Source organism: Saccopteryx bilineata, chromosome 2, assembly GCF_036850765.1.
Source record: "Saccopteryx bilineata isolate mSacBil1 chromosome 2, mSacBil1_pri_phased_curated, whole genome shotgun sequence".
Taxonomy (NCBI): domain Eukaryota; kingdom Metazoa; phylum Chordata; class Mammalia; order Chiroptera; family Emballonuridae; genus Saccopteryx; species Saccopteryx bilineata.
The window spans coordinates 393,083,760-393,097,359 of NC_089491.1; the positions used below are offsets into that span (position 1 = coordinate 393,083,760).

The following is a 13,600-nucleotide window of genomic DNA, read 5'->3' on the forward strand; positions in this document are numbered from 1 at the left end:
CTGGCCTGGGATTTGCATCATATGGGAAGGCACCGGCGGCAGTGGCGGGTCCCTCTGCAGGGTCCAAGCCAGAGCAGGCTCCACCCCTCCAGCCAGTTTGGGAGAGTGGGCGGTCTCCTCAGCGGAGCCAGGTGGCATGCGAGAGCGTTTTGTGGGGGGTTGAAAGGCTGGGCAAAGGCTGGGAGGTGAGAGGCTCGCTGATCGCACCGGAGATTACATTACGGAAATGAGGCTGGACGTGTAATCAAAACTCCTGAGTCTGAGCTGTTAAGATTTTATCCTGACGGCAATGGGGAGCCATAGAAGGTTCCTGAGGAGGGTGTGGGTGGGGAGATAAAGCGCCCCACATGCCTGAGCTCCTCTCACACGGAGAGGCTCTGGTCTGAGTCCGGGTGGTCTTAGAATTCGCTGCTGAAGGGACCGCATGGGCTTGGGGGGGACAGCGAAGGAGGAAGAGCATCAAGGCCGAGAGCGGTGTTCCAGAGAGGACAGGCAGTCTGCTCACCTCTCACAGAGACACCCATTCAGTGTTGCCAACAAACCCCAGTCAGGCCTGACCGGGCGGTGGCGCAGTGGACAGAGCGTCGACCTGGGACGCTGAGGTCCCAGGTTCGAAACCCCAAGGTCACCAGCTTGAGCGTGGGGATCATCAACATGGACGCAAGGTTGCTGGCTTGAAGCCCAAGGCCACTGACTTGAGCAAGGGGTCACTGGCTTGGCCGGAGCCCCCCCCCCTCCAATCAAGGCACACATGAAAAAGCAATCAATGAACAACGAAGGTGCCGCGACGATGAGTTAGTTGATGCTTCTCATCTCTCTCCCTTCCTGTATCTCTCTCTCTCTCTCCAAAATAATAATAATAATTAAGTAAACCAGGGTCAGCCTTTTCTGAGCACTTATCCAGAGGGAGGGGTTCTTATGAGGAATCCGAGGTTCAGAGAATTTGAGTGATTTGCCTAAAGTCACAGCGAGAAAGTGGCCTGGTCCCAGGGTCCACACACTTCCCTCCGTACTCCGCTGCCACGGGGTACACACCAGGCCGTGCCTCGAGCCAGGTCCGTGGGGCCTGGCACGTCCTCCCCACCTGCCCCTTCTCCTGACCCCGGGTGTCCCCAGGAGAGGGGAAGGCCGGGCTCCAGACAGCGGGGAGAAGGGAGGACCCAGGGCGATGCTGGGCGGGCGGTGGTCCCCCTGGCTGCTGCGGCCCAGTAGCCGTGACCATGGGTCCTCTCCACCAGCTATGGGGACCAGGTGCAGCACTTCAAGGTGCTGCGAGAGGCCTCGGGGAAGTACTTCCTGTGGGAGGAGAAGTTCAACTCCCTCAACGAGCTGGTGGACTTCTACCACACGACCACCATCGCCAAGAAGCGGCAGATCTTCCTGCGGGATGAGGAGCCCCTGCTCCAGGTAGGTGGGCAGAGATGGGGACGGGCGGTGGGCTGGCCCAGTGTGAGCCTCTCTGTGCCTCCCCCCGGCCCCATGTCTGCAGGGGCTGTGACTCCCGGTGGGGTCAGCGCCCTCCACTCGGGGGCCTGGCCTCCCTTCCTTCCCCCACAGTCCCATGTGGAGGGAGGGTCCAGCCCAGGTCGTGAGGGTCTATTCTGGTGGCACTGCAGTGAGACCCGCAGGGTGGAAAGGAGAGGAGGGAGAGAGAGGGAAGGAACAGGCCGGAAATGCCATGGGGGGAGAAATTCTGGCTTGTGGTCCGAAGGGCACAGCACACAGTAGGTGTTCCATACATGTTTGATGAATGAATGAAGGAACTGACACTGATGGGGCCTACTGAGCGCCACGTACTCACGTGGGCTCCGTGCACTGGGAGCTTGGTTGTCCCCATTGTCCAGACGGGACCGAGGCTTGGAGAGGGACGGGACTCATCTCAGGCCACCAGCCGAGGAGGCTCCGTCCTGGTTTTCTGCTCCCTCGACCTGCTGGCCCTGGGTGGGGTGCGGGTCAGTGTGGGCGAGGTTCTGGCCAGATACAGGGTGTGTGTGTTGTTGTGTGTGTGAGTGGGGGGGGGGGGTTGGCCACCTCTCGTCCTCACAATAACAGCAATTTGCCAGGCAGCCCTTTCATCAGGGGGCGCCAGGGACCGGCTCTCATTAGGATGATGACACCAGCTCGTGGGGTTATTAGCTCTGATGTGCTTTGCTCCTCTGTCAGGGGTTGTCGGCAAGGTCTGGGGCTGGCGGTCAGGACCCTGAGACAACCTGGAGGGACTTGGGCTCTGCAGAGGGGACAGTGGGGGGGGGGCGTGGCCATAGCCAAGGCCTGAGGAGGGAGGGGGCCACTGGGCTGCGGCGACAGAGGAGTCCCCGGTCCGGCCCTGTTCCTGGACCCCAACGGCCTTGCCATGTGTGACCTCCGTTTCCTCTACGTCCAGTAGGATGAGCCCTGGGACCTGACAGGCCAGGGGAGACCCCCAGTGGTGGGGTCCCACCGGGAGGCTGGTTCTCTTCAGCCTGTCCCTGGCGGCCAGATCAGCTGTGAGCTCTCCTCCACCCCCTCCCCCGCCCCCTCGCAGCTTGGGCCAGCTCTGACCTGGAGGAGTGCGAGGGAGCCGGGATGGAGCTGGGGGGGGCCTCTGAGGACTCCCCGACACCCACCACCTCTGTCTCTGGCCCAGCCCTGAGATCACCCACCCTGTGGGCTCCAATCTCTTGGGACCCATGCCGCCACCGCCTCCTCTTTCCTGGGCCGAGAACCACTAATTACAGCCGGTCCACTGATCCTATCTCCTGTGCTGGATAAGATTCCACAGGCTCAGAGCAGGGATCCTGCTGGGGCAGGTAGGGCCAGAGTGCTTGGGTGTGGGAGCTGTCAGGGCACCCGGCTGGGACCCGTGACCCACCCACAGAGAGCTCTTGTCCAGATGCCATTGCAGGTGGGGAAACTGAGTCCCGCAGAGGGCAGAGACTTACCCCAGGTCACTTGGGGGCATAGGTAGCACAGGGAACCCAGGCCTGCGAGCAAGGAGCAGCTCAAAGTGACTCTCTCTCTTCTCTCTCTCTCTCTCTCTCTCTCTCTCTCAAAGCCTGGTCGAGGGGCAGCTGCAGTGAACAGTGCTCTCAGCTACACAGAGCTTTCCAGTTTATAAGGCCCTGTGGTTCTTGTGGTTCTTATGGTTCTTGTGGACCCAGGGCCTGGCGTCAAAAATTATCCTGGCGGCCTTGGCCGGTTGGCTCAGTGGTAGAGTGTTGGCCTGGCATGCAGAAGTCCCGGGTTCGATTCCCGGCCAGGGCACACAGGAGAAGCGTCCATCTGCTTCTCCACCCCTCCCCCTCTCCTTCCTCTCTGTCTCTCTCTTCCCCTCCCGCAGCCGAGGCTCCATTGGAGCAAAGATGGCCCAGGCGCGGGGGATGGCTCCTTGGCCTCTGCCCCAGGCGCTAGAGTGGCTCTGGTCGCAACAGAGCGACGCCCCGGAGGGGCAGAGCGTCGCCCCTGGTGGGCGTGCCGGGTGGATCCCGGTTGGGCGCATGCGGGAGTCTGTCTGACTGTCTCTCCCCGTTTCCAGCTTCAGAAAAATACAAAAAAAAAAAAAAAATTATCCTGGCTGTGGCAGAGCCAGGGAAAGGAGACCCCAGGCCGGGCAGGGACTTCACTGCAGCCCCTCAGCTAAGGGGACTCGGGTCTCTGCTGAGCCACCGGGACAGTCATGTCCTGCGTAGACACCGCGTCTGTGCAGCAGGCAGGCAGGGGGCGGCCATTCCCCTGGCCTCGGAGGCACCAGCGAGTCCAACCTGTACCCTGCCCTGCAGCTGTTCCCCTTTCTGACCCGCGGGAACCGCCTCTCCCGGGAGGGCCCCCCGGGCGCTCACAGCGTCTTCCCCTCGCAGGCGCCCCAGGCTTGCTTCGCCCAGGCCCAGTTTGACTTCTCAGCCCAGGACGCCTCACAGCTCAGCTTCCGCCGAGGGGACCTCATCGAGGTCCTGGACCGCCTGGACCCGCACTGGTGGCGAGGCCGGTTCTGCGGGCACGTCGGCTTCTTCCCGCGGAGCTACGTCCAGCAGGTGCACCTCTGACCCCACGGGGGCCCTGCGGGCAGGACTGGCCGGCCGTCTGTCCGCTGGGCACTGAAGTCCAGACCGATACCGTGGACACCGCCTCCAGGTCCCGTGGGGCCCCGCCAAGGGCCTGGCCCAGGAGCACGGGCCCCCGAACTGCCCAGCCCAGCCCCCTACCGCTCCACATGAACCGGCTACCCCGGGTGCCCACCGCCGAGTGATGCTCGGTGCCCGCCAGGCAAGGGCAGCTCCCTGGGCCCCCGCGGCCTCTTTCCAGTGGTCAGCAGCCTTGTGGCATCACAGGCTGGGCTGGCAGAGGCCCCGCCCACCGTCACCCTCAGTGGCCCCATCCTCAGAAAGGGTTGTGGGTTCACCTTGGGTTGACCACCCACTGGGCCTGCCTGCCCCTCCCTTCAAAGGACCCTGGAGGTGTAAGGGGCGAGGGTGCTGTTGGCTGGGACTCGCTGCAAAGCCTCCAGGTGGAGCCCACCTTTTCCACAGTGCCCCACGGGCACCCCGCACCCCCACCCACGAGGGACACTGGGGGAGGGGCCGCAGAGGGGAAAGAAACGGAGGCAGCTGCCCCCTTGGCCCGGGCGGCCTTGGCGGAGAGAACCCGGGACGCAGCCCCCTAAGAGGCTTGTTGGTTCGAGGCCCGGGGTGCTGCCCAGACCCCGAGGAGCTTGGGGGAGCCACAGGCCAGGTGAGAACTGGGGTCGGAGCTGGAACTCAAAGTCCGGGGGCATCCAGAAACGGGGTGTGCAGTGTGAGCGGGGGTGCCCCCAGCTTGAGAAAAGACAAGGTGTCCGCCCAGAACGTGCACCCAGCCGGGGGTCCGAAGCAACCTGTGCAGAGTCTGGGCACCTCTGGGCAGAGGAAGAGTGAGGGGAGCTCGAACCGGCGTGGAGGGCCAGGCTGGTGACGGAGGGGCAGTGGGCAGTGGGCAGGGAGGGAGAGAGGGAGGGAGGGAGAGGAGGCTCCGGTGGCGGCGGCCACAGCCAGGATGGGGGCGGCCTCGGGAGGGGGGCTGCGTCTGAGTCGGGAAGGGCGTCCCCTCTGCCCAGGGGTGGCCTGAGCTCCGGCAAGATTGTGCCGCCCCTAACCTGGACCCACATTCTCAAAATAAAACCGGGAACACAGTGTGAGGGTCAGAAATCGAGTTTTCTTTCCCATTGCGACTACTATTTTTTTTTTTGAAGTATCCCCTTCTTTTTTCCCTCATTTCCTCCCTGATTTTTCAGGGCTCCTGCTGTGCCGGCTGGGGCCAGTCCCTGAGCACAGACCCTGCCACGTAGCCGTGAGGGCAGCCACCCTTCTCTGCGCTGTGGTGTCCTCATCAGAGAAACAGGGTGGACCCCCGCTCTCCTGCCCAGGGTGGGGGACACCTCAGGCGAAGTAGGCGTAGAAGAAGATGTTGACGCACAGGAGCAGGATGGCATTGAAGCCGCAGACGCGGGCCCAGAAAGCGTGTGTCCGAGTGTCACCTGGAGGGGGTGGGAGCAGAGGAACAGAGGAGGGTCACCCAGTGCCCCAGGGGTGGGAGTGAGAGGGCGGACCCAGGGTCACCTGCATACCTGTTTTGGCTCCCAGGGGCAGGTCCTGAGCTAGAGTCCACCAGGTAAGGTTCTGGATCTGCAGGGTGTGGCGGGACAGGGGTGGGGGTGGGGTGGACTCAGTGGACCCAGACAGAATCCGGGGTCAGTGAGGAAAGCGGGCAGACAGCTCAGAAAGGCCCCCGGGGCCCAGGGCTAGATGGGGGCGGGGGGGGAGAGGCCCAGAGCTAGAGAATCCTTGAGTCAGAGAGGGTCAGGGGTCAGGTGCCCAGGGCTCGGCCAGGGCTTACCTGCGTCCCCTGGGGCGGCGGCGTCAGCAGGCTCCCAGCCACCACGCCTGCCCCGCTGAAGACGAAGAGGGCCACAGCAAAGTGCAGGTAGTGGATGCCGCTGAGGATGGCCGGCCGGGTGTCCACGTCACCACAGGGTGGGGCCGGGTACAGGAACTCCAGGACCAGCCTTGTGGCGCCCACCGCCAGCCCCGCCATCAGGCCCCAGAAGGCCCCCTGGGGAGAGGAGGGAGCAGGGGCAGCTGGGGCCAGCCTCAGGCAGCAGGGAGAGCCAAACGGGCTGCCCCCCAGCCCAGGGAGGGGGCCGAGGAGCCTGCCCCCCCAGCTCTCCTCCGCACCCCACCTGCTCGTTGGCACGCCGCCAGAAGACGCCCAGGACGAAGACCGCCGTCACCGGGGGGGCCAGGGAGCTAGTCACCGACTGCATGTAGATGAAGAGCTGCCCGCTGTTGGAGCCTTGCAGGACGGGGATCCAGGCCACACTCACGCCGATGAGCACCACGATGACCAGCCTGCGGGCAGGCAGGGCCTTTCCTTCACCCTCCCCCATGGACCCGGCTCACTGACACTAGCATCTGTGCCCTGCTGGCCCCATGGTCCACTCCTCCAGGGTCATGGCCAGTCCTGCCTGCCCCAAACCCTGCCCATGAGAACTCCATCAGCCAGAGTGAGCCCCTTCTACCCCCATCCTGCTTTGATGCCTTTCAGCTCCTGCCTGCATCCCCCTCTAAGTGAGGACCCCTCCACAGCAGAGACATGGTCCACCTGTTCATTCAACAAACTATGCAACCAGAGCCTACCTGAGGACCGGGCACTGTGCTAGGAGCACAGACCTGGTGCTGAGAGGGGCCTTGGTCACTGCCCAAGACTCAAGAGTTGAGCAAAGAAAGTAGATGAGCCTGTCACCCTGTGCTCAGGGCTGGGCTTAGGGAGCCCAGAGGAAGCATCAATCCAGGAGGGTTTCCAGAAGGAGAAGGCCCTGGGGATGAAGGAGCCCTCGTTCCTAAAATTGGTGGTGGGTTGCCTGACCAGGCAGCAGCGCAGTGGATAAAGAGTCCGGCTGGGCCTGACCAGGCGGTGGCGCAGTGGATAGAGTGTTGGACTGGGAAGCAGAGGACCCGGGTTCGAGACCCCGAGGTCGCCAGCTTGAGGTCAGGCTCATCTGGTTTAAGGAAAAGCCCACCAACTTGAACCCAAGGTCGCTGGCTCCAGCAAGGGGTTACTCGGTCTGCTGAAGGCCCGTGGTCAAGGCACATATGAGAAAGCAATCAATGAACAACTAAGGTGTTGCAAGCGCAATGAAAAACTAATGATTGATGCTTCTCATCTCTCTCTGTTCCTGTCTGTCTGACCCTGTCTATCCCTTTCTCTGACTCTCTCTCTGTCTCTGTAAAAAATAAATAAATTAATTAAAAAAAAAAAAAAAAAAAAAAAAGTCGGGCTGGGCCTGACCAGGCAGTGGCGCAGTGAATAGAGCGTCAGACTGGGATGTGGAAGGACCCAGGTTCGAGACCCCGAGGTCGCCAGCTTGAATGCGGGTTTATCTGGCTGTGCAAAGCTCACCAGCTTGGCCTGGCCCGTGGTGGTGCAGTGGATGGGGTGTCGACCTGGAAATGCTGAGGTCGCCGGCTCGAAAACCCTGGGCTTGCCTGGTCAGGGCACATATGGGAGTTGATCCTTCCAGCTCCTCCCCCCTGTCTCTCTCTCCTCTCTCCTCTCTAAAATGAATAAATAAAAAAAATAAAAAATTTAAAAAAGCTCACCAGCTTGGATCCAGGGTTGCTGGCTCGAGCAAGGGGTTACTCGGTCTGCTGAAGGCCCGTGGTCAAGGCCCGTGAGAAAGCAATCAATGAACAACTAAGGTGTCGCAACAAAAAACTAATGACTGATGCTTCTCATCTCTCTCCATTCCTGTCTGTCTGTCCCTATCTATTCCTCTCTCTGACTCTCTATGTTAAAAAAAAAAAAAAGGAGTCGGGCTGGGATGCGGAAGACCCAGGTTCATCTGAGGTCGCAGGCTCATCTGGTTTGAGCAAAGCTCACCAGCTTGAGTCCAAGGTCACTGGCTCGAGCAAGGGGTCACTCTGTCTGCTGTAGCTCCCCTCCCAAGCCCCCCATGAAGGCACATACGAGAAATCAATCAATGAACTAAGGAGCTGCAATGAAGAATTGATGCTTCTCATCTCTTTCCCTTCCTGTCTGTCTGTCCCTATTTGTCCCTCTCTCTGACTCTCTCTGTCTCTGCCACAAAATAAATAAATAAATAGAATAAAGGGGGTGGTGGGTGAGACCCCCTGGAACCCTGAACAGAACAGCAGGGGTGAACAAGGCTGTGTGACGCAGCGGGGGGGGTCCTCCCGCCTGCCCTGCCTGCCTCCTTGTTTGCTTTTCAGGCCTCAGGGAGAGGGTGGAGGAAGGAGGTGCCACCTTGATTAAGACTAATTAACCCTTAGCCTGGCAGGCACGGGCACTGCCCTCTTCAAAGGCACAGGCAGGCTCCATTAACACCCCTGCAGCCCCGCCCCCATCACAGGGGCTCCTGAAGTCCAACCTCAGACTCAGCCTCTCCGTGCGGGGGGGGGGGGGACTGGGGGGCAGGGGGGGCAGGGGGGACACGGGACACAAGGACACCTGGGGTCTCTGCAGCCCCACCCCCCTCACAGGGGCTCCTGAAGTCCAACCTCAGACTCAGCCTCTCCGTGCGGGGGGGGGGCAGGGGGGGCAGGGGGGACACGGGACACAAGAACACCAGGGGTCTCCGCAGCCCCGCCCCCCTCACAGGGGCTCCTGAAGTCCAACCTCAGACTCAGCCTCTCAGTGCTGGGGGGGGACTGGGGGGGGGACTCGGGACACACACGACACCTGGGGTCTCTGCAGCCCCGCCCCCATCACAGGGGCTCCTGAAGTCTGACCTCAGACTCAGCCTCTCCGTGTGGGGGGTGGGAGGTTGGGGGGGCACGGGACACAAGGACACCTGGGGTCTCTGCAGCCCCGCCTGGAGTGAGGCCCTGGCCCCAGCGCCCTCTAAGGTCCCTTCTGACCCCCAGCTCAGGATGCCTTCCCGCCCCTGCCCCCCCCCAGCTCAGGATGCCTAACCGCCCCTGCCCCCCCCACATTGCTACAGGATGACTGGTCCTCTCTGGGGCTCCTAGCTACAGCTGTGCTTGTTGGGAGCCCTCAAGGCCTGAGACTGGGGTGGCGGTCCTCTGAGATCTCTCTGGACCCCCAGCTCAAGGAAGGGTCCAGGGAGGCCTCGGGTACTGTTGGCAAAGATAAAGAGGAGAGGGGACAGAAAGGGGAGCAGGGGAGGGAGACAAATGAGCAGAAGACGGAAGCAGGCCTGGGGCCGGCACCCCCAGGCCTGTGACCTCTCCTCTGGCCACTACCCCAACCCAATAAGACCATGGGGGTGCCAGCATGCCCCTGCCGGTCCCTGTCCCGCAGGGCCTCCTCCCCAGGCTCCTGGGAGCTCTCTGCTGCCCCAGTACGAGCCCGTCTCCTTAGACCGAGGCTCCCTGGATCCGAGACCTCACATGGCCTAGGACACAGCTTGAGCAATGCTGTTTGGAGCAGGAGCCTGGAGGTGTTTGGGCGGGGGGGGGGGGTCCCCCCAGTGCCTCAGGAGGGAGGCGTGGTAGAGGTGCACGCTGGCTCTGGGCCCTTGCACTGCACCAGGCTGGCTGCAGCTGAGAGAGCTGGGGCCCCGAGAGGGGCCACCTCGTGCCAGGAGGAGGCTGGCAGAGCCCGAGGAGGGGCGGGTGGGGCTCGCCTCGGTAGCAGGGGTGGGAAGGAGGGTCAAGGGCATGGTGGCGAGGCTGGGGACGAGCTGGCATAGAGGGGCACCGGCTCAGGACTCTGGGTTCAGAGCAGGAGAGAAGCCTGCTTCTCGGAAGGCTGGAAATTCGTGGGCAGGGGCCACAGGGGTCACAGGGCAGACACGGCGGCCACCGGCCTCCTAAGCCAGAGAGGGCTCTGGGGAGGCGTGCAGGTCCCCGTTGCCAGGGTGGCCGAGCGTGGAAAGGCCGAGAAAGAAGTCTGTGCATCCTGGACTCCAGGACCAGCAAGGAAGGCTGGGGTGGGGGGCGGTGCTCGGGGGCGGTGCCCGCACGGAAGCACCTGCGAGCAGGAGGGAGAGGCTCCTTGTTTTGGAGGCTACAGGCCTGCAGATGAGCTCACGCCTGCCTGCTGTCTGGCGTGTCCCAACAGGGCCCTTCTGACAGAAGCTGGCTTTGCGTCACCGTCACCGGGACAGCTGCCTGGGAGCTGGGGGTGGGGGGAGTCCCCGCCCTGCCCATGGGCACCATGGGCTCCTGGGCAGAGGGTGCACCGGGGTCCGGCCCCTCACCCAGCAGGGTAGGAGCCATACGGTTCAGTGGGAGACTGGGTGGGGGAGGGTGTCCCAGGAGAGGACCCAAACGTCAGACACACACACACTGTTGGGTTCACCCCCAAGGACTCCGGGCATGAGGACAGAGGGCCGGGCGGGCACAGCCACTGACTGCCCCCCCGTGGAGAGAGGCACAGGGGAGACACCTCGGATCTGTGAAGGGGCCCAGGTGCTCGCTGCAGCCTGGCTAGAGTCCCCCGAGGAAGGCACTGAGGGGACAGGGACTCATTCCTCGGTCAGCAGTGTCAGGAAGGGCTGCAGAGGGGGCTCTGGGGGTGGGTCATCAAGGTGATAAGGAGAGACCAGCAGAGCTCACAGGAAATGGGCGGAAGGTCCGTGGGGCCAGGAGCCAGGGGCACCGGGGCCGGATGGTCAGCTTTGGCCTGAGCATGGTCATTCCTGCGTTCGGCCTCAGGGCTCAGACTTGGGGAAGTCGGAAAGGTCTCTGGGGCAGTTGGGGGGGAGGGAGCCCTCCTTGGGAGATGCTGCTCGGGGTCCCTCATGGGCTCCGAGGGCTGGGACTGTTGGAGGGGTGGCCGGAGAGCAGTCGGGAGGTGGGCTGGACAGGAGACTCTGGCCTCCCCCTCCTTCCTGGCATCCTCCTTTCTCCAGCCGGCAAACTCCTATTCCTCTCCTGCAGCCCGCCTCCACGGGGGCCGCCCGGGCCGGCCTGCGGCCGGGGGTGCCCACTTCCCAGCCGTGCCCGCGCCCGGCCACCATACCGTCCCACCAGCAGCAGCTCCCGCTCGCCCGCACGAGGCCGCACCCGCCTCCAGATGTCCATGGTGAAGAGGGTGCTGCTGCTGTTAAAGATGGAGGTCAGCGACGACATGAGTGCGGCCATCATCACCGCGATCATCAGTCCCCGCAGGCCTGGGGGCCAGAGACGGGGAGAGGGCTGCTGGGACCCGGCCTGGCCCCGCCCTGGCCCCCATGAGCCCCTGCTGTGGGAAGCCCCCCCATGGCGCCTCCTGGCAGAGCTGCTCCTTATACCCCCACGAGGCCCTTGCTAGCGCAGGACGGGGAGGGAGGAAGCTGATGTGTTCGAGGGGGTGACAGAGAGACCCCAAATCAGGAGGCCAGGGGGGCCCAGGACCGACTGTGACGACTTCTGAATGTGCTTCTTGAGCCTGCGGTTGTTGGCCACAGTAGCTCCAGCTCCTAATGGTGGCTGTTGCTGTCAGTGCTACAACCAGCCCTCTGGTCTCTGCAGAGCTTTGCAGCGGAGAAAGCATATTTGCACCCATGACTTCACTTGACGGCAGGCTTTTAACCCATTTGGCAGATGAGGAAGTGAAAGTTCAGAGAGGGAAAGACAGGTGCCCAGGGATGCACAGCACAGCAGGCCAGAGGCTGGACTCTGGGGTAGGTTGGGGAGTGAGAAGGCCCGGGGGTAGGGCTCTCGGGCGTGGAGGTCACACCCCAGGCAGGGAGCAGCGGCCCAGCCTCTGGGGACTTCCTGTGTGTTGCGGGCTCCAGCGGGCACGGGGGATTCCCGTCCTTGTGGGCCCTGTGTAAGGGGTGATATGGTTTCCCACGAGGGACAGCATCATCCACCTGCGGACTGGCTGGGAGTGAGTGAGGGGTCCCCCTGGAGCCGGTGGTGAGGCAGGCTGTGTGCCAAGCCGTGCAGGAGGCTCCGGGCCAGAGAGGGGCTGAGAGAGGGAGGCCTCAGTGCCGCATGGCTTCCGGCTGACCACCTCCCCTCACAGGGTCTGGGTGCTAGTCCGCCTCTAAGGCTTCTTCTTACCCATTTTCTCCAAGTGTCTGATCACCCCCCGCAACCACCCCCCAACTTCCGCGGACTCCCTGCCTGTCCTCGCCCACTGCCCAAGGGTCAGTCTGACAGGGCCCCTTCCAGAGGCTCCACCGGCCGGGTGGCGTGGCTCCCAGGCAGCCCACAGTCTCCACTGCCCAAGGGTCAGTCTGACAGGGCCCCTTCCAGAGGCCCCACCTCACCGGTGCAGGGTCACCCGGCCGGGTGGCGTGGCTCCCAGGCAGCCCACAGCCTCCACTGCCCAAGGGTCAGTCTGACAGGGCCCCTTCCAGAGGCTCCACCGGCCGGGTGGCGTGGCTCCCAGGCAGCCCACAGCCTCCACTGCCCAAGGGTCAATCTGACAGGGCCCCTTCCAGAGGCTCCACCGGCCGGGTGGCGTGGCTCCCAGGCAGCCCACAGTCTCCACTGCCCAAGGGTCAGTCTGACAGGGCCCCTTCCAGAGGCCCCACCTCACAGGTGCAGGGTCACCCGGCCGGGTGGCGTGGCTCCCAGGCAGCCCACAGCCTCCACTGCCCAAGGGTCAGTCTGACAGGGCCCCTTCCAGAGGCTCCACCGGCCGGGTGGCGTGGCTCCCAGGCAGCCCACAGTCTCCACTGCCCAAGGGTCAGTCTGACAGGGCCCCTTCCAGAGGCTCCACCTCACAGGTGCAGGGTCGCCCGGCTGGGTGGCATGGCTCCCAGGCAGCCCCCAGTCTCCACTGCCCAAGGGTCAGTCTGACAGGGCCCCTTCCAGAGGCTCCACCAGCCGGGTGGCGTGGCTCCCAGGCAGCCCACGGTCTCCACTGCCCAAGGGTCAGTCTGACAGGGCCCCTTCCAGAGGCCCCACCTCACAGGTGCAGGGTCACCCGGCCGGGTGGCGTGGCTCCCAGGCAGCCCACAGCCTCCACTGCCCAAGGGTCAGTCTGACAGGGCCCCTTCCAGAGGCTCCACCGGCCGGGTGGCGTGGCTCCCAGGCAGCCCACAGCCTCCACTGCCCAAGGGTCAATCTGACAGGGCCCCTTCCAGAGGCTCCACCGGCCGGGTGGCGTGGCTCCCAGGCAGCCCACAGTCTCCACTGCCCAAGGGTCAGTCTGACAGGGCCCCTTCCAGAGGCTCCACCAGCCGGGTGGCGTGGCTCCCAGGCAGCCCACGGTCTCCACTGTCCAGGTGTCAGGCTGACCTGGGGCGGGGTCCAGAGGCAAGCGAGTTCAGAAAAGTGTTTTCTCAGAAACACTTCTCCGCCCTCCTTTTCCTGCTGGGAGAGCTGGGTGCACTCGGGGCTTCTCCACCCATTTTTTCAGACAGGGGGGAGCTGAAGGCCGAAAGATAGAGAGAGAGAGAGAGAGAGAGAGAGAGAGAGGGGGGTAGGTAGGTTGTGGCTCGAGAACAGGACAGAAGGAGGACCCAGAGGGGAGAAGCCCACGCTGCAGCCAAGACTGGGGCCACGCAGACCGTTTAGTCCCCGGGAGAAGGCTGAGGGGCGGGTGGGTGTGCTTCTCCCCCGGTTTACAGAACGAGGACACCGCATCGCAGCTCTCCGAGCAGGGAAGTGACATGCCCCAAATACCTCCGCCAACAAGTAGCAGAGCCAAGATCTGATCCCAGATCTGT

The 13,600-nt window shown here is 63.5% G+C and overlaps 2 protein-coding genes across 3 annotated transcripts in view; one reads left to right on the forward strand and one right to left on the reverse strand.

Moving 5' to 3' along the window:
- The window catches only part of GRAP (GRB2 related adaptor protein), a 31,316-nt gene extending 26,172 nt beyond the window's left edge, over window positions 1–5,144 (forward strand). The window contains exons 4-5 of the mRNA XM_066264397.1: window positions 1,239–1,407; window positions 3,837–5,144. Of these exons, the coding sequence (XP_066120494.1) occupies window positions 1,239–1,407; window positions 3,837–4,022 (355 nt within the window). The 3' untranslated portion in view covers window positions 4,023–5,144. The remainder of the gene's footprint in view (window positions 1–1,238; window positions 1,408–3,836) is intronic.
- A 15-nt stretch (window positions 5,145–5,159) lies between these two features.
- Window positions 5,160–13,600, reverse strand: part of SLC5A10 (solute carrier family 5 member 10) — a 62,343-nt gene continuing 53,902 nt past the window's right edge. For both annotated transcript variants that reach the window (XM_066264401.1, XM_066264400.1), the window contains 5 exons: window positions 10,957–11,107; window positions 6,191–6,359; window positions 5,848–6,063; window positions 5,579–5,636; window positions 5,160–5,488 (listed from right to left, as the gene is read on the reverse strand). In XM_066264401.1, the coding sequence (XP_066120498.1) occupies window positions 5,391–5,488; window positions 5,579–5,636; window positions 5,848–6,063; window positions 6,191–6,359; window positions 10,957–11,107 (692 nt within the window). In that variant the 3' untranslated portion in view covers window positions 5,160–5,390. The remainder of the gene's footprint in view (window positions 5,489–5,578; window positions 5,637–5,847; window positions 6,064–6,190; window positions 6,360–10,956; window positions 11,108–13,600) is intronic.